The 25,093-nt window shown below is 37.8% G+C and overlaps 1 protein-coding gene across 1 annotated transcript in view; it reads left to right on the top strand.

The window, feature by feature from the left end:
- LOC126249390 (adhesion G protein-coupled receptor L4) overlaps nucleotides 1–25,093 on the top strand; it is a 346,296-nt gene that overhangs the window by 285,172 nt on the left and 36,031 nt on the right. Inside the window, exons 11-12 of the mRNA XM_049951043.1 lie at nucleotides 12,307–12,516; nucleotides 17,759–17,909. Of these exons, the coding sequence (XP_049807000.1) occupies nucleotides 12,307–12,516; nucleotides 17,759–17,909 (361 nt within the window). The remainder of the gene's footprint in view (nucleotides 1–12,306; nucleotides 12,517–17,758; nucleotides 17,910–25,093) is intronic.

Raw genomic sequence — 25,093 nt, forward strand, 5'->3', positions numbered from 1 at the left:
TCCTAGAAATACGTCATCCACCAGTTAGGGGAATTCACCGTTGTCAGGACATCCCGGTTACGTAACACTTGCTAGTTACGAATGGTGTAGTACATTATAAAATTGAAATTTGCGTATGTTTTCACATACACACTCACATTCACTTTCATCCACTCCCTTAACACAAAATATAAATATCAACTTTTAAACTATTAATTTCCTTACGATAGCAAAATTATTAAAAGTTTAGAATTAAATTTCTTTAAAAATAACTTGTACGCGCTGGAGTGCTGTTAGTATTTGCAAATGATAAAGAAACTTAAACTGTCACGATTCCTATCTGAATTTATTTTACTAAGTGTCGGTTAAGTACTTTTTAATAGGTTTTTTTATATTTTCAAAATTATTAAAGTTACCCACATGAAAATTTTACACACTGTTCTTCTAAATTATAAAAGTTCCTGTACCAAATTTGAAAACAAACATCATATTTATTATTGTTATTTAGTTTCTTAGGTGAGATGAATAAGTGATCTTCGCACGCTCCACATAGCACAGTTCTCACACTCCGCACAGCGCAAAAGATGGAATTAAGACGCCAGCAGCCGACTACAGAACGGCCGGGGCTGGAGGCTTCATTGTTGGCCTCCAATACAGCTTGACCTAACGGAATAAAACTTACTGCAAAACTCTGCAGCCGTGCAAATAGCTGCGACGTTACACACCCCCTAAAGAATTAAAAAATTTTCTTTGGAACGTTTTTTATATTTCTTGTAAGTTTTTTGGCTGTAATGTTTTTTGTTTCCTTTTCTCTAACTATACCGACACTTTTCATTAAACTGTTTTTTCGAAAAACAATTTTTTCATTTGATAAAAATCATTTAAATAACATAGCATCATCACAAGAGATATTTATTTACATCAATTGTTCATGGCTAGGGCTTGATGACGTACAGGAAATTAATTGTACAAAAAAGAAGATTATTTTTCATCAGCTGAAAAGAAATAGCACATCTAATACTCCTACAGGGTTCAACAAAATCAACTTCCAAAATTTACGTATTACAATATTCACTTTAGTTTACATTAACAATTTTAAGCCAAAAGTTATCCAGCGATATGGAGGTCGTCCTTCCCTACAGTGAATTCATTCCCTAACACAACTGGGTTCTTTTCCACTAACGAAACAAATGAATATAAACATTACTGACACTTCATCTGTAATCATATAATGGCTCGTCACTGGGGATGTAGCGTCCGGCCCTATTTCGTCCTGGAGTTCTTTCCCAGCGCTGTATCTGGCTCTGTTACATTTTTCCGTACCTGCAATATACAGTCCGTCTCATTGTCCATTCTTAATTTCTACATCATATTCCTAACACACATATATACTTTAGTCCATAATTGCTGCTCTCAACTGAAAAGCAAAGACTTCCATGAGAAAAAAAGGGGATTTTTTTTAACTTTACTGTTCTCCAGAAATTATTTCTTATTTACCCAAAGGTTTTTTCTTTCACAGGCCAATTCAAAAATGGCTCTGAGCACTATGCGACTTTACTTTTGAGGTCATCAGTCGCCTAGAACTTAGAACTAATTAAACCTAACTAACCTAAGGACATCACACACATCCATGCCCGAGGCAGGATTCGAACCTGCGACCGCAGCGGTCGCTCGGCTCCAGACTGTAGCGCCTAGAACCGCACGGCCACTCCGGCCGGCCCAGGCCAATTGCTATCCATTTTCAACTCAATATCTCTTTACATTTAATGTTAATTAAATCAAAGAAAAATGAATTAACTGCTTTTAAAAATCTTTAATAGTGCACCCAAGATTGGCACTACTACTGAAATCTTATTTTCAGAATCTGTTTTTAATTGTTAAGCAAGTTGCTGTTACAAAATCTACTGTTCCAAAAAAAAAATTTAACCTTCTTTCAGATAACTGCTTAGCTTTACACGTAACCTATTATGCACAAAGAATAATTGCAACATCAGAAAATATACTGAAAAAGTACTTCTGCCACCCTCAGCGGGGGTGAAAATTGTCATTACACATTACACCAATAGATACAAAATTATTGAGCGCTGAAAATAATTCAGTCCACTTCCTGCAGTTCCTCCACACTTCCTATATACATCATACAGAAAAGAGAAAACAATTTTAGAACATCACCATAATTACTCGTGTCTTACATACTACTATGTACAAAGAATACCTATTCCATACAAAGTTTTCAGGAACCGTCTTTGAAAAATATCGTAGTCAGCTTCAGTGGCTCAGTACAGTCTTCACATTTAACACACGTAAGAAATACATATTTGTCGGCAAAGCATACCAAAAGTCTTAGTAGAAAATATTCAAAACTTACTCATGCCACTTCTGTGGTGCTACTCATCGTGTACACAAACTTTAATATATATATATATATATATATATATATATATATATATATATATATATATATATATATATATATATATATTACTGAAAATATTAAACACACTAAAGTCCACCTCTCTGTGTCTTTACCAGAAGTCATTAAGTATAAATTGTATCTTTACTCTTTCGGCAGGTAATCCTCTTTTGCCTCTGAACACACCATTTTTTTCACAAACCTCCGACAATCCTTCACATTACAGTAGAGTCACATGTGAGCATACTTCTCCACATTGTTTTCAGCTGTTTTTTTCTGTCATTAATAGGCAAATCTCCCTCCTCTGATTAGTTATTTTATTCATCTTATTATATTTACTAGCTATAGCATTATAAGGAAGGAAGAAAAACAATAACCAAAATTCTGAATGATGAAGAGCAAGGTTGTTAAAAGTGCATAAAACGAGACTCGGCGGATTAATATTTGATTATTCATATTCCCCACAAGGTAACTCAGCATTCTTTAGATTTAATTAAACTCGTCTCTTCAGTATCTTTCTTTATTTGTTCTTCTATACTATGCTATTTTCTCGACAGTTACAAAAATCAAACATAAAACCGACAACTCTCTGCTCCTGCACTCCCCCCCGCCTCGACGGAGCAGAAGGAAAGACGACAGCGATAGTTCTGAATGATGAAGAGGAAGGTTGACAACACGAAAAGAAAGGAAATAGTATCGCCAACAACTCGGGTTTCCTGGTGCTCGTTAACCACCTGACAACGCAAAGAATGCGTGTCCCCTGAGGCTTTTAGTTACTGCTATTTAATGGCTGCTCCATTATGTTGTCATTCAAATCAGAGGCATTACGCCACCCCCTTGCCTCTGATAGATCTACTTCTCTCTCTTCAGCGTACTCATAATAGCCTTCAATTAATTTAGCTGCCCTGCAAAGACGTATTGGCAAATTTGGAGCAACACAAACTCTTTCTCCAATGAAAAGAACTGTTATGGTTTCACCCTGTACCATAATTACCACCTACATAATTCCAAAATATAATCTACCTTTGTAATTTTGTAAAAAGTCGTCACATACCGGCATCTCAACACTAAGTCCTTTAATAATCAAAAAATTCAATTCTATCTGTATCCTACCTACAGTGAGTGATTGGTAACAATATTTCCTGCTTTACTACTTTCTTGCTTTTACCCGTGGCCACCACAATTTTTAACGCATTCACAGGAATTATCACTATTTGCTTACTTTTAGGGAGAGCATTCACAAAATTCTGAGACACTATACACACTTCCGAATCAGTATCTATTAAACAAGGAACCTTTTCTTTAAACACTGTCACCTCAATTATACGTTGTGCAATATATTCTTTTCTGACTACAGATTCGGGTTCACCTAGTAAATCCTGTACCACTTCACCCCTGTCAAAACTTACCCCTTCTGTGGAAAGCACATTTACCTCAACTGACCCCACTTTCACTTCATTATTAGTGGTGGCTTTCACTATCCGTTCCACTATAGACAAATCGAAACATCGTTCTAACTTCTCCCCCTCCATACTATTCTCTGTATCTGCAACCCTATACAAGGTGTTGTCAGAATTATACTCCTGGAAATGGAAAAAAGAACACATTGACACCGGTGTGTCAGACCCACCATACTTGCTCCGGACACTGCGAGAGGGCTGTACAAGTAATGATCACACGCACGGCACAGCGGACACACCAGGAACCGCGGTGTTGGCCGTCGAATGGCGCTAGCTGCGCAGCATTTGTGCACCGCCGCCATCAGTGTCAGCCAGTTTGCCGTGGCATACGGAGCTCCATCGCAGTCTTTAACACTGGTAGCATGCCGCGACAGCGTGGACGTGAACCGTACGTGCAGTTGACGGACTTTGAGCGAGGGCGTATAGTGGGCATGCGGGAGGCCGGGTGGACGTACCGCCGAATTGCTCAACACGTGGGGCGTGAGGTCTCCACAGTACATCGATGTTGTCGCCAGTGGTCGGCGGAAGGTGCACGTGCCCGTCGACCTGGGACCGGACCGCAGCGACGCACGGATGCACGCCAAGACCGTAGGATCCTACGCAGTGCCGTAGGGGACCGCACCGCCACTTCCCAGCAAATTAGGAACACTGTTGCTCCTGGGGTATCGGCGAGGACCATTCGCAACCGTCTCCATGAAGCTGGGCTACGGTCCCGCACACCGTTAGGCCGTCTTCCGCTCACGCCCCAACATCGTGCAGCCCGCCTCCAGTGGTGTCGCGACAGGCGTGAATGGAGGGACGAATGGAGACGTGTCGTCTTCAGCGAAGAGAGTCGCTTCTGCCTTGGTGCCAATGATGGTCGTATGCGTGTTTGGCGCCGTGCAGGTGAGCGCCACAATCAGGACTGCATACGACCGAGGCACACAGGGCCAACACCAGGCATCATGGTGTGGGGAGCGATCTCCTACACTGGCCGTACACCACTGGTGATCGTCGAGGGGACACTGAATAGTGCACGGTACATCCAAACCGTCATCGAACCCATCGTTCTACCATTCCTAGACCGGCAAGGGAACTTGCTGTTCCAACAGGACAATGCACGTCCGCATGTATCCCGTGCCACCCAACGTGCTCTAGAAGGTGTCAGTCAACTACCCTGGCCAGCAAGATCTCCGGATCTGTCCCCCATTGAGCATGTTTGGGACTGGATGAAGCGTCGTCTCACGCGGTCTGCACGTCCAGCACGAACGCTGGTCCAACTGAGGCGCCAGGTGGAAATGGCATGGCAAGCCGTTCCACAGGACTACATCCAGCATCTCTACGATCGTCTCCATGGGAGAATAGCAGCCTGCATTGCTGCGAGAGGTGGATATACACTGTACTAGTGCCGACATTGTGCATGCTCTGCTGCCTGTGTCTATGTGCCTGTGGTTCTGTCAGTGTGATCATGTGATGTATCTGACCCCAGGAATGTGTCAATAAAGTTTCCCCTTCCTGGGACAATGAATTCACGGTGTTCTTATTTCAATTTCCAGGAGTGTATTTAACTCATTTACTTCTTCTTCCTCTTCCGTCCCTTCATCCTCACTCTCCGAAATTACTCGATTCAGTCTATTCACAACCTCCTCTTGTACCCCCTAGCACTACTTCCACAGTTAACAGGTAGTCTCCCATCGGTTGTGCAGTGCTGCTTTACCCCCACCTCCTGATCTGAGTCTTCACTCCTTCTTAATATGGTTCTTGCACCCCTCATTTAAGCTCTCCCTTAAGCTGAATAATCAAACTGTTTTGCAGTGTCATTCTCCTCTACCCTTCTATTTTCTTTTATGCTACCCCCATGCTGTCCAGTCGGTACCTTCTTAATAAAGAGCGTCGCTAGCGGGTTTAAATTTCGTGCTTTCAGTCTGCAAACGCAAGCGTCATTACAGATTGCTAACAGTTCTCCTCCTGTGTCACATCACTACCTCTGTCATTTCGGTCACCTGCCGGGTTTCGTCTATCCATCACGTCATCGTCTCTCAGCTGATAGTAGCTGCCACGCCGGTCCGGGTTAATGAACCTGCTTCCACCAGTACCTCCTCTCCCTCTGTATCTACCCCGGTAACAATTACCTCTTTGTATGCCTATTCTGTTACCATTGACTTCGGCACTATGGTCGTTAGACCTAACAGGAGGCCTTTACTCTCTTCGGTTATTCTCCTCTTCCTTCAAGATGTTTTCCACTAGCTCAAGATAATGAACAAACCGGTCAATGTCATCCCTAGGTGCCAAAATAATCTTATTTCTCCAACAACACGCCAACTTGTTTTCGATCCGCATAATAATTTGCTCTGTTTCAACCTTGGCAGTTAAATATGACAATGTAGTTACCCATTTCTGTATAAATCTTTCAATACCCTCTTTCTTTGGATCATACTTTTCCCCTGACCAAAATTTATTTAAGACCTCCATCTGTTTCCGTTTTTCCCAATACTCTTCAAAAAGAGGCTTGCCTAAATTCCGTTAATTTATCATATTTATCTGAGGCCAAGTTTCCCGAGATTCTAGCTTTTCCCATTATATTGTTCCACACTTTAGGTAATACGTCTTAGAAATCACTCCAAAACTCTTTAGGGTGAATATTCTTATTTGGATCAAATTTCAAAAACTGGCGATGCATAACATAAGCAATTTCTGAAGATTCCATAACACCATTAGACAGACCACAAACATTATATTATTGTTACCACCATTCTGTTCACCTTTTGTTAATCTTCTTTCATGGTTACAGAGTTGCTCATTCACGCTAGTACTAAATTGCTGGATATTAGTTTCAATGTTAGTGATCTTACTAGACACTTGCACTCCAAATCTTGCACACACATCTTTCCCTTCTTTAATTTGTGTTTCCAATACCACATCACTATCCTCACAGTGTCTCTCCACTTTTTGAACCTGTTCATTTACTTTACTTAATTCCAGATTTATTTCCTCTTTTATTTGTTCACTATCCACAGTAACTTGCTCAATTCGCGAGTGTAATCCACTTTTCACCTTTATAATGGCAGCATTACATTCTCGCCTGACCTGATTAATGTTACTTTTAACATTATTACTGAACAAAGTCATATCATTTTTTGAAGACTCCAACTCACATATTTTATCTTCCATTTTAGATTCCTGTTCGACTGACAAGTTACTAAATCCCTGATCAATTTCGGAATGCAATTCATTTATTTCTGAACTTAAATTACTCATTTTGGAATCCATTTCAACAACTTCACTGTGTAATTCATTTATTTCAGAGATTAGGGAAGTTTTTATGTCTGACCCCATTTTGGCCATTTTGGAATCCATTCCACTTATTCTACCATTAAAATTCTTTAAAAAAAAAACCTGTGCGCACCGAGAGTGCCGTTAATATTTTCAAATGACAAAGAAACTTAAACTGTCATGATTACTATCTGGATTTACTAAGCGTCGCTTAAGTACTTTTTAATAAGTTTTTTTATATTTTCAAAACTATCAAAGTTACTATCCCATTTCCTTTACATGTGTCAAAATATTTGTTAACAATCCGGAAACACTATCCTTATCCTGATATTGTTTCTTGTTTTGTTTTTGGAATAACTACAGGCATTATCGGGGTACTAGGTTCCAATACATTGTGCTCACTATCCATCCCATAATTAGCATACATTGAGTCTGTCAAGCTGCTACTCGGTATTTGCTTGTGATACTTCGTTCACAGGCCATATAACTCATTCAATTACGCGGGAAAGACTTTTCTCTCATTGGTTGAACAAAATGATCATCCAATCACATTAACCTTTCGTGATCAATTTCGCGTGCAAACCGCTTTACTCCAATCAGCATTCGCAGTGCATCTACGTCATTTCATATTGCAAAATTTCACAAAATGTTCCACAAAACCAAACCAAACGAAAATCAAAAGAAAACTATGGTTGTAATATACTTTCGATCGAAGTATCCTCTTACTATCTTTCTGTCTGCCTTATTACAAAAACAAACGCTCCTAGACATACGTCATCCACCAGTTAGGGGGATTCATTGTTTTCGGGACATCCTGGTTACGTAACACTTGCTAGTTATGAATGGTGTAATACATTATAAAATTGAAATTTGACGTATATTTTCACATACACACTCACATTCACTCTCATCCACTCCCGCCCTAACACAAAATATAAATATCAACTTTTAAACTATTATTTTCTGTACGAAAGCAAAATTATTAAACGTTTAGAATTAAAATTCTTTAAAAAAAAAAACCTGTGCGCACCGAGAGTGCCGTTAATATTTTCAAATGACAAAGAAACTTAAACTGTCATGATTACTATCTGGATTTACTAAGCGTCGCTTAAGTACTTTTTAATAGGTTTTTTTATATTTTCAAAACTATCAAAGTTATCCGCATGAAAATTTTACACATTGTTCTTCTAAATTATCAAAGTTCCTATACCAGATTGGTAAACAATCAAATCATATTTATCATAGTTATTTAGTTTCTTAGGTGAGATGAATAAATGATCTCATTACGCTCCACACAGCGCTGTTCTCACGGTCATCACACCGCGACAGATGGCATTATGACACCAGCAGCCGACTACACAATGGCCGAGGCTGAAGGCTTCATTGTTGGCGTCCAATACAGCTTGACCTAACGGAATGAAACTTACTGCAAAACTCTGCAGCCGTGCAAATAGCTACGACGTTAGAACTTCCACAGTGGTATTGGGAAGAATTTTGGTGAGATGTGGTGCCACCGCGTTCCCATTAACTCACCGTACACCTTACCTGAACTTCTTAGCTCTGTCGTTTCTTCTCTTGTGACGACACCTTGCTCTTTGAGCCATCGCCGAGGCTGAGGATAATATCACAGGGTGCCAAATTTTGTACCATTGCAGAGGAAGGTTGCAGACACCTTACAGCCAAATTTCAAACTTCTGTATCGCAGCTGTAAATATTTATTTGAACAACTGGGGTTCCTTCTACACCCCGTGAGTACATTTACTACTCTGTTATGTGCATCAAGAAAAACATCAGCGCCGGCCGAAGTGGCCGTGCGGTTAAAGGCGCTGCAGTCTGGAACCGCAAGACCGCTACGGTCGCAGGTTCGAATCCTGCCTCGGGCATGGATGTTTGTGATGTTCTTAGGTTAGTTAGGTTTAACTAGTTCTACGTTCTAGGGGACTAATGACCTCAGCAGTTGAGTCCCATAGTGCTCAGAGCCATTTTTTTTGAAAAACATCAGCGAATATGTCACAAACATCAGCATTCACGACCATGGTACAAGGACCAGACAAAACCTATGTTTACCAATCGTAAACAAATAAAAAACACAAAACAGTACTTTCTGCATGGGAATAAAGCTGAATTATTAATTGAACTCTTTCCTGACGGGCCAAAGGTACAACAAGAAACATCCTGTTTCTATGCGTATGTGTGTGAGTGTGTGTCTGTTTGTTTATTACTTAAGATTAAGGACATTTTTTGACTTGTCAAGAAATTTCAATCATTATCACAGCAGGAGTAGTCTTTTGAGAAAAGGAACTTGAAATAATTTGAACAGTTACTGCAGCAGAAATAGTTTCTTGACAAAGGCAGACGATCATAGTTTTTTGGACTTTTCATGACCTTTCTCCAAATGTAGTGGCTTGGAAACCATATCTTTCCTCTGGTCAGATGATTTGTTAGAAAAGCAGTACAATTTGAAAGGAAGCAGTTAAATTAGGTTTTTTCCGTTCTGGGCAGATATGTTAATCAAAAATCCACCGACAGCAAATGTTTTCTGCCAACTTTGAAGTGACAGTAACAGGTGTAGTACGCAAATCTGCAGTTCAGCTATTACTGTTACATTGAATTCCATGTTAAATTATCTTGACTGTCACAATGGTGGCAGCCACCTTCAACTCTGATACTGACAACTGTAGGCACAACTACATTTTCTACTGAGGTCTCGATCTTTAAGACCTGATGTGGTTGTATGTTGGCACTGCAGCAATGTTTCTCACCAATGGTGACTCCCTGTGGCAAAGGTGTTTCACCAGCACATACTTGCACTGCCAACTGCACCAGCCCCTGCAACTGATTACACAATTTTTCACTACTGTCTGACAAAAAGTGACTTTCTTAGTCTCATTTCCACCACCCTTCAACATCAAGGTACTTTCTGATTGATACCCTGATTTCAAACTGCTCGTTTTCTAAATTAATTTTATAGCTTTCCTCATGGAGACACTAAACTTTAATGTGTTAATTCACTATATGTTTTTAACTTTACTAACTTACTTGTTTGTTTAGTAACAAAGAGTTTTTAATTTATTAGAAATTTCTAAAGATTGAATTTTTATACTTCGTCCCATAGCTTTCACCAATGGGATATTTCTTATTGGTTGAACTGAAACTCTCCTTCTACTTTTGTATATTATGCTTCAAATGTCTAAAGGCATCCATCTTTGCAACTTTTGATCAGTGTTGTACAATATTTGGTAATAGAAATTTGGAAAAAAATACACTGTTTCATATCAGAGTCATTAAATGTAGATGCTAATAAGTTGAACGATATCAATTTTCCACACTGGCTGTTACTGCAGAACATAAATATCATTCAAGAAATTTATCATGGCTGTGGACCCTATTACAGCTTCTTCTTCTTTTTTTTTTTTTTTTTTTTTTTTTTAATTCAGGTGTCTGAAGCTGTTAATTGTCTGGTAGATAGTTAGCATTAATCACTGTATAGTGTGAGCACTGTGATGTGGTGATGTTCTTACAGTTTTTTCTGAGATCTGTTTATAGAAAGATTCTTGGCACTTTTTTTAGCTCTTTAAATTATTATGATTGAGGAACACTAGCAGGAAACCATCAGTTATGAATTTACTGAGTACTGGTATGTGGCACATAAGTGCATCGCGTGTTAATTATCCACTACATCTGCATCTGCGTCAGTCCAACAATATCAAGAGCTAACTTGGCAAAATTCAGTGGACATCTTGTAGTTTCTCAAGTCTATGGCTAACGCTCCAGGAGACGGAGCATACCAATACGCTACATGAGAATGGCATGCTGTTTCCTTCCTAATGTTTTATTTCTCGATTTATGACAGTTGTGCTTTCTTTTTTTCAATTTTATCTCCTCCCACTTTACCTCTACATTTCCAAATAAACTGCTCCTTATACTTCATATTAAATGGACTGCGCTTGACGGTTGCTGGACTGAATACTGATAATTGTATTCTCAATGACTGTTGGAGTTTGTGCAATTAATCTTGTACAGGTATTGGAGCTTCTACATTACACTCTATTGACAGTTGTTCCATTCATGTGTTTCTTTTAATTCATTTTCTGAAACAGTTCTGGAGTTGTCACACTTTTTACCACATTTCTATTTAATATGTCTGCTGATTTTTTCAAAATTTTATTGGTGCTTTCACTTGCTATTTCATTCACAAATAACACACTCACACCTCCTTCTATTGCAGTGATAACAACATTTTTCTTTTCTTTACACTTAAGAATAATTACATATTTCCATTTCCTGCCTGATGAGAAGTCCCAGTTATTTTAATGTGTACTGCAACTTCAAAAAAATTGTTGAATCTACAGTATCACATATCTCTACTTCACTTAACTAGGGGTCACAAATACAAAAGGTTTTTGCTTGTGTTTCACTCTGGGGCTACTTTAGCTTTTGTTACTAATGTTCAGAATGTTTTATTGTGGTATTTTTTACTACAGACCACATGAAAAATATATTTTCTATTATTCCCTGCAGGTCACATATGACATTATAAATATGAAAATTGTGGATGATAAAGATATTGAATATAACAGTGGTTGGTAAAGGTAGCCATTGTTATGATGATAATTGTGGAGACTGTGCTGGAAGCAACAGAAATATATAACATCTGTTTTGTGTTAACAATTAGATTTCCTTTCACGAAATGTTCCTTAAAAGCATCTGCGTCTTGTGTGCTTAGCACTGAATAATAGCTGTGTTTATTACATCTAATTTATTGGGAACCAGAGAAGACAAATATACAAAGTAAACTATCATGAGAACAATGAGTTAAGTGTGAATCTAACTATCAAGAATGTTCTAAAATTTGTCAAGAATAAATTAAAGGAATGCAACATTTTTCCAATTAGACTGTGATTTACTATAATAAAGATAGTATTGTTGTAAATGACAGCCTAAACGAGAAAATGCAGGATTCGTTTATGGTCATGGTACTGACAACAAAGAAAATGTAAGAACATGTTCACTTTCTTAATGTTCAGGAAATTAAAATAACAATGCTTATATTTTATTTGAATTTCTAGCAGCATTACAATAAAAAAACTGTACTAGTTATGGTTCTCCTGTGATGTTAAGGAAACTATCTTCTCTTGTGTTTTATATTTAATAGACCCATTTTATGCCAGTAACAAAAGTTTTGTATGTCACTATTTTCAGCTTACTTCTGCTCCTACTATCAACCAACACCTGATTCCTTTGGTGGGCTGTATTGTATGTTTGCTGCAAACTATGATGACACTAGTTCTGCTTCTACCCCATTGGTGGTATCATCAAAACTGTCTTGTGTTCCTGAAACTACAGTGTAGTTTAGCTGTCATGGCTGCAATGATTACATTTGTATACGTCTTTCAAGGAAGTGTTGGAAAGGTATTAAATTCTATTTTGTTTAGTAGGTGCCACTTCAGATTTCTAGTCTTAGCTAACAGACATTTAAAGACAATATGAACCATTTACAATTATTTTGATATATTTTCCTCTGTTTCATGAATATATTCTTGTGAGATATGTTTGTAAATTTGATCAGACATTGCTGGTGTTAGCATCAATTCCTTTCTGTGCAGGATTATTACAAAAAAGTAATTTTAATACCCCATTTGTTTACTGGCATTCATTGAAACTCACTTTGTATTAAGTCATGCTCATGTGAATATGACCGACACTATCCCAAAGTCTTTCAATACAGCATTTTTAAAATATAACCTCTTTACTTCATTTTTGCCCATTACATTTAACGACTTGCTGTGGCTAACTCATTTATGAGTTTCCTTGTACCAGACAGTTTTATTATTTCTAATAAATCTGTTGGTCATGCTAAAACTGTAGATACATCTTAATGGCAGTCTATACGTCTGATATGTAATTTCACACTTCAACTTTCTAATCCATACGCTTATTGATGTTTATGCATCTATTTTATTTTTCTTTCATGGTTGAATGATGACATCTAGAATATTTATTCTGCTCTCGTAACTTTGGTCATTTTCAACTATCAATTCACCCATGCAGCTTCTCAGACAGAGAGGAGGCAGGATGGGGAAGGGGGCTCACTTTCCCCTACGCTTGAAAGAAAGTTTGTGGCAGGAGGAAGGGCTATATATAATTCATATCTCTCCCACCCCCCCACCCCCCTTCCACGCAAATTTACTTAGTTCTGCATACAGAGCTAGTAATAAACATTATGCCTTACACTAGGAAATATATGATTAGTATTTTGGTTGACAGCACTTTTTTAATAATTAAATCAAATTCTTATATCCTTGAAGTTACTATCTGTCAGGCAATATTAAATGCCTTACAACTTCAACTAGATTCCTTCCTGTTCTGTCCGGGCACAAGTTTCAGTCAAGTAATGGAAGATCTTATGAGTCAGAATGTTTTGTGTCTTCTCTGGCTACATTACAGCGTTCTTTGGCATGATTGTATTAATTCTATCCATATATTATGCAAAACAAGAGCACAGAAGGAATTGATCTTTTTTAAGGAAGGTTTCTGTAACCGACAAAAAAACTACAAAAAAGTCCCAGATACATGCGAGGAGACTTTTTTTTTACCATGAGTCTGTTGCAAGTGAAAACAGCACACCTGTGATCAGTCAACTCATGTGACAATGACAATGATGGCGAATCAGGAGACAGTCAGTTCCCTGGATAAAACAGGAAATTCATTAAGAGGTCATGAAATGATCACTGAAAACCTCACCCCATGCCTCAGTGAGAGGGAGAACAATCTACCAGAACTAAAGGTGTGACTGAAGTGCCACAACACTTGATCAATGCCGCTGATACAAAACAAAATGCTGGAATTAGTTGAAAACAGTCTTGGTTGCAATTTTAGTTTTTTTTTTTATCAACTACGTGTTTCACCTTATTTAGGCATCTTCAGGTTGTGATTACAAGACCTGCATAACGCATGCACGTTCACAGGAGCAAATAATAGAATAAGATGGGGCTTAAGTACTTGATGATGCCCTTTAGCTACACTGTCTAAAGTATCGTCCTAAGAAATACCAAATTAAGATCAGCCTGAAGATGCCTAAATAAGGTGAACACGTAGTTGATAAACAAAAAAACTAAAATTGCAACCAAGACTGTTTTCAACTAATACTATTAAACATTGGTTTGCTGCTTCATGCCACAGATGGATTGGAAGAATTTCCAAAATACTGGAAATTATGACTCACATCAGACGTTGTGCAACCAATAAAAAATTCTCCATTTCTCAGAATTATGGCAGATTTAAGAATGCACATGGCTAGCCAGGAGTTCACACTTTGAACTGCATTACATAAACTCTGAGATGCTTTTTCGGAGTTTACACCGCCTGCTAGATATTGGGTTATAAATGCTGGCAACCAGTAAATCCATCCAAGACATTTTCTATGAATTCTATGCACCTATTGTTCTGGTGGTGCAGCTGAAAGGTCTATGGAGAACAAGGGTGTAAGGAAAATCCTTCTTAAAGATCATACTGTGAAAGATATCTCCAATATAATTCTGGAATCCATAAAGAGGAAAAATGTGTACACAGATTTTGTGCAACCATCCAGTGTTGACAACAAGAATACATATCTGAAAGTACAATGGCTGATAGCAGCGTGTCTGATCTGAGGAGCTGTAAGGGTAAAATCTTAGAAACATTTAAGGGAAACTATGACTGTGCACAAGAAACAGATCCAAATATCTCTCAGCCAAGAAAAAAATAAAACAGTGAGATTGAAACACAGAGTAACATTGCCTGTTCCTGAAGAACTGTCTCATGAATGAAGTTTTAAGTGAAATATGTTTGAAATTCTTGGTGTCTTTCTGAATGAGATTGATCAAAGATTCAACTAAGAGAAAACTCAAATAGATACTTGGTGCATCCTCCCAGACAAATTCTCCATCTACATGACACATAAGAGTTCCTTGGAGTACACACACAGCAGCCTTTGACCTGTAGATACCCTATGCACAGCTCAAAATTCTGCAAAACATTATAGGTGGTGTTCAGATGCTTAATGCATCCTCTAATGAAAGATATCTTAATGCAGAACATATCAGAGATAAGAACTGTTCCAGAAAATTATAAAGTTATTCACTTGATCATTCTGATTATGACTGCTCCAGTATTGTCAGCACCTTATGATCACTTAAACCTGCCTCAAATCAATAATGACACAATCAAGACTCACCCAGATAATCCTCCTCCATATCCATCAAGATAGGGCTGGGAAATTAATAGCATGAATGACATGACAGAACTTGTTTCCAGAGGAAAGCCATGAAACCATATGTGAAATATTTGGAGTCTAAAGGAAACAAAATAAATGTCTTCTTCTTTTCCAAGGAAATTATAATTTTCTATATTTCATTAAGATGTGCTGCACAATGTTGCTAAAACAATAGGAATGATATCAACAATCCTGAGAGATTAATCAGTGGCTATTTGTTATTACAGTCTATGAAAAATGTGAACTACTGTTGAGAAATGGTCTCAGAGGCAAATAGAACTTAGGTCTTCCCAGCTATGTGATGTCTTTTTCAAAATTAAAAGAAGAACATTGTTTCCAAGAAACAGAGCATATAACATTGGGCCCATAATTACAACTTTTAATATTAATTAATTGCTTCACTTTGTAGAAAAGCACAGTCCTGGCAGCTCAAGACCTACCCACAATAATAATATCTGCTTAACAGTTTTTCAACAAACATACAAATTTTTCTTTTTCCCCCAACAATCAGTGAAGAGGATTTGCTTATCCTTCTCCCACTTCCCCCAGCAACAGTCAGTGACTGGATTTGCCTGAACCCTAACAGAAAAATAGTTGGTACGTCACTGGAGATTACATCGTTATTTTTCATTGTACCCTATCCTATTATCAGGTTGTTGATTTAAGCAAAACTACAGTAGTTCATATCACTAGTGAACTGATTGCTTGCAGTTTTACACAGTGAATGTTATCCATCATTTCCATTTGTGAGGCATTATGCTTCCATCTAACAAATTTTATACAGAGTGCCCCACATAATACACCTGACACCTGAGATTCAAGTAGCTAGGGACTAACTAAAAAAGAATAGATAATGGTAACATTAAAAAACATGAAGTTAATTGTTTATAAGAGTTACCAGAAGTGATGGCCATCTGCATCCAGTCATCACTGACTTCATGTGATGATGTTACCAGCAACACGCCATAATTCTACAGGCATGATATTCTTAATTTCTCTAGTAATGTACCTCTTAAGATAATCTATTCTGCAAGTAGTATCAGCATATACCTTGCTTTTTAGTGTGTCCTGTAAATAAAAATCACATGTTAACTCTGAGGACCTTGGAGGGCCAGAGGCTTCTACTGACAAGTCAGATTTCAGGGAACACATATGTTATGTGGGCCATACTTTGCTTTAATTTGTGGGAAGTTGCTCCAGCTTGGAGGGATACTGCATGCAGCTTCTCTGCATCTGTTAACCTTGCATAGAAAGAGTCAAAGATCTCTAGATATCTGGCATTGTTTAAGGTGTAATTGAAAAACATGGGGCCAGTAATGCACATGCCAGACAAAGCACACTAAACACCTATCTTCTCTGAGTGGAGAGATCCTTCTTGCAGAATATGTGGATTGTCCTGTGATCAGTATCTGCAATTCTGGGAGTTTACATAACTTGACAAATGAAACCAGGCCTCATCTGACATAAGGTAAAGCAAGGGGTCCAAGTAACAGCCAGTTACAATAATGAACTCTTTTTCCCTGATCCTCAGATTTCAACTCTTGCACCATACTTATGTTGATAGGCTTTTAATTTCATATCATTTAGTTCACAATGACATGATGTATGAGACACACCAACTTACTGTGATAACCTCCTTACTGAATTGTGGAGACTGCTCAAAATGTCAATCCAAATTCTATCTATAGTTTCCCCTGAAACACTGTCAGTTACCTATTCCTCTGCACATTCTAACCCAATCCTACAGTCCTCCATTTCTTGTGCAGATCTTGAATAGTGCTGGTTGTGGGTAGTTTCCTTCCAGGATACTTCACTTGGAAAATTTCTTTACATTCATTAATAGAGCCTGTTTTATGTAACATTACACAACATCAGTTTTCTGTTATAATGCAAACTGCTTCATTTCTGTAACAACTCAACAATACAAGCTTCTCACAACTGACACATAAACAAGCAGTTGCACTCAAGTTTCCAATAAAATGCAATGTATCCAACTTTCAAGACAGAGTTGCCACTTCACAAGCAGTTTGCTTAGAGATGATTAATTGGTATGTGAGGCATATGGGTTTTATGTGGGACACCCTGCTTTGTAAATGCTAACATTGTAATTTTCATTACATTTATACTGTGGGTATTCCAGAATATATTGTATGTATGTGTGTGTGTGTGTGTGTGTGTGCGTGAGAGAGAGAGAGAGAGAGAGAGAGAGAGAGAGAGAGAGAGAGTGCTTACAAAAGAAATAAGCAGTATTTCAAAAAATCATAGTTTACCACATTTTTATAGGTCATGCCAGAATAAAGATTGAAATAAATAGTATACTTTTCATTATTTTTAATCAGAATTTTGTCTTTTTAATAATGTTCCATATTTGTTTTTTCTGACTTATTTATCTATTTGCAGGAGTTCTTTCCATATGTAACTACTAGTTTAGAAGCATTTATGTTGATTGGTAATTCATCACACATCAGCAAATTGCTAATTGTGTACACTGAAGTGGTCAAAATTCCAAAGGTGAAACATCTTAAACAAACTGTAATTTGCATCATAACAGGTAATTAATAAAAATTTAAATATTTTATCTGTTCAACATTAATGCTGCATTTTAAATTATGTCTTACTCATGTGGATGTGTTTGCTCAAAATGAGTGTGTTTGGTATAATAGACAATTCATTACTGTGGCACACTACTATACAAGAAGCAGGATAGCTTTAATTATTACACAATGCAGTCATAAATATACAGGTGTAACTTCAGATAATTTTACATCTATTATGTGTTGTAAGTGGTCTGTTCCGTTCAGTCAGGAAAAGTCATTATTAAATGCTGAATACAGAAAAATTAATTTAAGATTTCAGTAATTCATCAAGGTACACATTTCATAATCTCAGAGACCTGTTTAATGTGTATGTAGATGGTTCACAAAAAGTGTCATAATACTTATCGTTTAATAACATACAGCCACATAGCAGTCATATGTTGCAAATTTTGAGTTGTAGTATTACTTGTAAGTAATCTTCAGTGGAGGTAACTGGTAACTGTTGTGTGAAGTAGTCGGGCATGCACCACATTAGCAGTAAAAGACACCAGCAAAACTTTCTTTACATCCTGAGCTCAGATTTTTTTTTTTCATTTAAAGAAAAATGAACTGCTGCTCTGTTTGCTAGCTTTTCTGCCTTTCTTTGTGGCTACTTTCTGAGGTTTATATGCAGTGTGGCATTTGGAGGGTAGAACATTACAGTGGCTGGTGAATCAATGCCAGATTACTGTCAGGACAAGACCGATAGTTGAGCACCCAGGAGATACTGATATACCCATTCAGCTGGGTTACATTACTGTTGCAGCTGCATTATCAAAGCCCCACTCCAACGCAGGAAGCGATAAGGAGCAACTCACCTCAGCGCATGTGACTTGGTAGTTGATGCTGCAGCTCACAGCAATTAAATCCCTCCAGACAGGACTTGCTGTTTTGTAGAAGATCAAAGTCCACTCCACAAGCAAAGGGTCAACTGACTTCAACCTCACCTCTCAATAGGACAGCTGCAGGCTGAATATAACTCCACCAGAAGATAGATAGTATTTATACAGGATGAGCCCATGTGCTCTTCTGTGGTGGGGTGCCAATGACATTATTCATCCTAATTTTCCTGCTGGGTCAGTTCTCTTGGTCACTTCAGGACTTCACAGCTTCACCTTTCAGACACTCTTTCTAGCATGTCAATACACTGAATACTTACTCTTTATCTTTTAACGATTCATGCTGAATGTTACTTATCTTAAGTTTCTTCTGCCTGGTACATTGATGAATGAATGGGAAATTTTCATGCTTAACAAAATTTATTCACATTAATTGACATCTGAACTGCACACGCATCGTGTAAACTAAACATAGACAGACTTCACTGATCTCTTTGACTTCCAAAAGTAGCTTTAAAACTGACTGACAAAACAGCAACTCAACAACTAACTCACAGCCTCGCTACATTGCTTTATGTAGAATTTTAACAATAACTTCCAAAATAAAGCATTCTTAATTTTGTACAATTTTGATGCAACAATTAAAATTTAAAAAAAAAGCAAAGAAACTGATGTTACAGCCGAATAAGGTATAAAATATAATATTGAATGTCAATATTTTATAGTAATATCTTCAGTTTTCCGTAAGAAAATCATTCTGAACTTTAATTCCAATAATGTCCCTTATATTATTTTAGTTACATAATTAATTACAGTTTGGATTTGGTTACTAATACTCAATGGTAGTACAGAGCTCCTTTATCTGATTATATACATAAAGTGCATAAATAAGGCCTCAAATTCTGGAAACTGGAAAATTGTGAGATGTAAACAATTGGAGAGTTAATTATAAATGTAATTACAAATAATATTAATTACAGAGGAAGACTTAAAAATAAATAACAAATGAAAATACATTACTTGGTAACAACTTTTAAGCTGTTTCTCAAGATAGTGTTACTGGTTTTTTGGATTACCATTTTGTTAATTAGAAGCATTGATTTTTCATGCTAACATCTCTGCACTCTCTAGTTATTTAATGCTATGGAGTTATTACTTCAATTTCTTGATTAGTTACTTAATTTAGTATATGTTCACAGTTTTATCAGTGACAACAATCCACCAATAATCATGACAATGCACGTGCTTCCAGAACATACCACATGTCTTTGCAATGAGTATCAAGTTTTTTATCAAATAGGACAAAGAAAATAGGTGGATTAAAAGGAGAAATGAAGACCTATACAAAAATACAGAAAAGATCACAGATACAATGAGGAAGAGACGGCTAAAATTTTATGGACATTTAAAAAGAATGGAAGAAACACACACACACACACACACACACACACATATATATATATATATATATATATATATATATATATATATATATATATATATATAGGAGATTATCAAGCAGGATTTAGAAAAGGTAGATCATGTGCAGAACAGATTCTTAATTTAAAAACAATTTTGAGAGTGAGAGCTATACAAAATAAAAATACAGTAGTTACTTTTGTAGACTTCAAGAAGGCCTACGACTCAGTTGACGGACAAACACTATTCCAGATACTTTATGAATCAGGGGTAGATGAAAACACCAGAAGACTTGTTGAACAAACGCTCACAGATACAACATCAAGAATTAAGTTTCAAGGCGAAATTTCTGAACCATTCAAAATCAAAACAGGAGTTCGACAAGGTGACGGACTGTCCCCAATTCTCTTTAACTTGGTTTTAGATAAAGTAGTAAAAACATGGGAAAACACATTAAAAACAGAGGCACAAAGGGTATAAGCATGGGCCAAGGAAAGAACAAATTTGAAGTAAAATGTTTAGCCTTTGCGGATGATATGGCATTGATAACTGAAAACCAAACAGACGCAACAGTTATGCTTGATATGTTACACGAGATTGCTGAAAAGACTGGGCTAAAAATATCCTACGAAAAAACCGAGTATATAGAACACAAACATAATACAGAAAAGTTTATGAAAACAAAGTATGGAAAAATTAAAAGAGTTGATAGATTCAAATACCTGGGGGAGTGGATCCAAGCCAATGGACTGGATAACACAACAAATAAAGAAAGAATAAAAAAGTTGGAATTTGCATATAAATTAAAACAAAACTACTACAATAAGAAATCAATATCCATACAAGCAAAGATTAAACATTATAATTCAGTTATTAGGATACAAGCAACATATGGATCAGAGTGCCTAACATTGAATAAGAAAGGCGAATTAAGAGAACTAGAAAAAAGAGAGAGAAAAATATTAAGAAAAATTCTAGGTCCTGAGAAAAACAAGGAAAATAGGTGGATTAAAAGGAGAAATGAAGACCTATACAAAAATACAGAAAAGATCACAGATACAATGAGGAAGAGATGGCTAAAATTTTATGGACATTTAAAAAGAATGGAAGAAACACGTATTACAAAGAAAATTTTTAATTACGTAAGTAAGCTGAAAAACACTGTAGGATGGATAGAAGCAGTAAAGAAAGACGCCAACAAAATAGGTGTTACAGAAGAAATAATACGTGACAGGAATAACTTTAGGCTACTTATAGAAAACGCAAACTATGAAGAAGATGCGCCAAAACCTCGACCCAAGAGAGTGTGGACAGATGAGCAGAGACGAGCAGTTGGCGAGAAAATGAAGTACTGGGAAGAACGGAAGAAAAAGAAACACCATAAGTCTTAAGTTGTATGCGGCCCATAGCCGGCCAAATTCATACAAGGCCTTAGGAAGCACTGAATTGTCTGATAACTATCCGGATGCGTATAAAAAAAGGTGGTATCAGACATTACATATGAGACCTGGGCGGAGGCTGTCCCATTATAATCTGAATTAAGCTTGTGACACTTTGCACAGTCAGCAGGATGACAATGTCCCTCTATCGCCATGATGTCATTTTGCTTCATTGCTTCTTTGAGCACTCAGCCCATACAGGGCATCGCAATATCTTCTGAATTTGCTGATGCATCATCAGTGAATCTTTCTTGCTGACTTTTCACCTGGCTATTGATCCATGCTGCTCTGCCTCTGGTGTTGCCAGGGAAGAAATATGAAATTTTTCTGGCTGCACCAAGTATGCTACTCTGCTGTACAACACCTGAGACATTTTGTTTTAACTGACTTGTAGAAATTCACTATCATTCCCTCCCATATGAATATTATGACTCTCTTATTAATATCATGTACACAATCTCAGTAAAACAGCTATTTGCCATAAAGAATATAAATAAGCCATTTCCAGTTTAACAACAGCATTAAGTTTTTCATAAATAATATAAATTTTAAGCACATCATCTAGAACATAAAATACATACAGTTACATACTGATGCCATTCCAAATAGGTGAAATTAATATAGATTTATATGAGACAATAACAGTTTAATGTTCATAACAAGAACATAATCAAAATGAAGACTATGTACAGTTGACATGGTGGAAGTACATTGAGGGATTCAATCATCTTTGTCCCTCTGTTGTTTGAGCAGATAGACCATAATTTAAGCAAAACCCCCCATCCCTCTTTACATGCTTTCTTGTAATTTAATTTCAACTGCTTCCTTAATAACACAATGCCAGTAGCTGGAAGTATGTGCAATAATCTCTGTGTTGTTATAGTCCATAGGATGCCCGATGTCACGGCACTGTTCTGCAATAGCACATTTCCTTTGCTCTTGTAACCATATGTGATCCTCCTGTTCATTACACTGAGGTGACAAAAGGCATTGGATACCTCCTAACATTGTGTCAGACCACCTTTTGTCCAACGTAATGCAGCATCTCATGTAGCTTGGACTCAACATGTCAGTGGAAGTCCCCCTGCAGAAGTACTGAGCCATGCTGCCTCTATAGCCATCCATGATTACGAAGTGTTGATGGTGCAGGATTTTGTACACAAAATAACATCTCAGTTATGCCCCATAAACGATCAGTAGGATGCATCTCAGGTGATCTTGGTGGCCAAATCATTCACTCAAATTTTCCAGAAAGTTCTTCAAACCAATCGCGAACAGTTGTGGCCAAGTCACATGCACTTAGTCACCCATAAAAATTCCATCATTGTCTGGAAACATGAAGTCCAAAAATGGCTGCAAATGGTCTCCAAGTAGCCAAACATAACCATTTCCATTAGTGACTCAGTCCATTTTATGTAAACACAGTCCACACCCTTATGGAGCCACCACCAGCTTTCACAGTGCCTTGTTGACAATTTTGGTCCATGGCTTTGTGTCTGTACCACCCTCGAACCCTACCATCAGCCCTTACCAACTGAAGTTGCAGCTCTTCTGGTCAGACCGTGGTTGTCCAGTCATCTAGGGTCCAACTGATGTAGTCACAAGCCCAGGAGAGGCACTGCAGAGGATATCATATTGTTAGCAAAGGCACTCGCATTGGTCATCTGCTGCCATAGTCCATTAACACCCAATTTCACCACACTATCCGAATGGATACATTTTTTGTATGTCCCACATCAGTTTCTGCAGTTATTTCGCAGTGTTGCTCATATGTGAGCACTGACAAATCTACATAAACGCGACCGCTCTCAGTCATTAAGTGAAGGCTATTGGTCACTGCATTGTCCATGGTGAGAGTTAATGCCTGAAAGTTGGTATTCACCACACTCTTCACACTGTGGATCTTGGCATATTGAATACCATAATGATTTCTGAAATGGACTGTCCCATACGTCTAGCTCCAACTACCATTCCATATCCAGTTAATTCATGTTGTGCAGCGATAATCAATTTAGAAACCTTTCGACATGAATTACCCAAGTACAAATGACAGCAGTGTCACTGCACTGTCCTTTTATACCTTGTTTACATGATACTGCTGCCATCTGCATTTGTTGGTATCGCTATCCCATGATGTTTGTCGCCTAAGTGTATGTTACACTGCAGAAAGATATGGTAAATGCAGAATTTTCGTGAAGTTTCTCTAGCCAAGTTATATGAGGCCAATGTGTCATATAGCAGTCAGAATGTCAAACAGACAGAGAATCAAAGCCAAGTTATATGAGGCCAACGTGCCATGTAGCAGTCAGAATGTCAAACAGGCAGAGAATCGATACTGCAAATAATATGATACACCATAAAAGCTATTGCTTCACCTTGCTCGAGCAAGAAGTCTGAATCATTAATTCACTAGCATTATCTCACTGAGAAGCGATCATAATGTCATTCTGTCTGCACAGCATGATACCACAAGAAAAAGTAGGTTTTCCACAGGAACGCCTATCAGCCCATTGACATGATGGAAAAGCACCATGCTGAAACCCTGAAAGCCCCTGTCGTGACACCAAGGTGCAGCAAAGAACGCTGATGAACCCAGAAAATAAAGACAGATGCAGTTATCCTTGGCCAGACATAACATCAATGCCTCAGTTGGCCAGTAATAAATATTCAGGCTTCCATGCCCACATACTATTCAGTTGCAGTGAGCCAGCTATGATGCAAACCTGTGGCATGCTTCCTGCCATTCACCAGATAACTTCTACCTTTGCCTGGTCTGCCAAACATAAATTCTACCTTTGCCTGGTCTGCCAAACATGGTCACTGTGACCTAGCAACACCCTATCTACTGATGTGAAGTGTTTGTCACTCTACCTCCAATTTGATGAGAGCTGAACTGATGATGTTTGATGCACCACCAACCTGACACTGTATCCAGGAGGTGCACTAAAGGCTGCTGCCCCTGACTTGTATTTATGAGCAGACACAGACACCCCATGACCTACCTCTGGTGGAGAGGTATGCTGTAAATCTGCACTATCATCTACATCACATGCAGAGCAGTTGGACTTTGATGTCCATGAGACTGCCCTAGTAACATACAATCTATTATGTGGTGATCAATGTTACTGAACGAGCTGTGCCTGCTGCCTGCTGCCCTACATAACATCACAGTATTATGCGAGCTGTTACAATGGAAACAATGGCCTTAAGAAACTGCTGAGCATGTCTGTCAGTTGCATTCTACTCTGCATGCTGTGTTCACAGCCTTTCTCATCACCGCCAAAGACAGGATGTTTCAATTGTAACATTTATCTTGAATAAATATATGTCTTTCTAAAGCAGTTTCATCGACACACAGAGTGCCAAACCACCTTCACCACAGTAATTAAGGCTTTGCCATCCTGTAACCATAATGGTCTCAACTCAGGCCCTTAAAAATACATGGGTCTTTCATGCTCCTCA

This window comes from Schistocerca nitens, chromosome 3 (genome assembly GCF_023898315.1).
Source record: "Schistocerca nitens isolate TAMUIC-IGC-003100 chromosome 3, iqSchNite1.1, whole genome shotgun sequence".
Lineage (NCBI taxonomy): Eukaryota > Metazoa > Arthropoda > Insecta > Orthoptera > Acrididae > Schistocerca > Schistocerca nitens.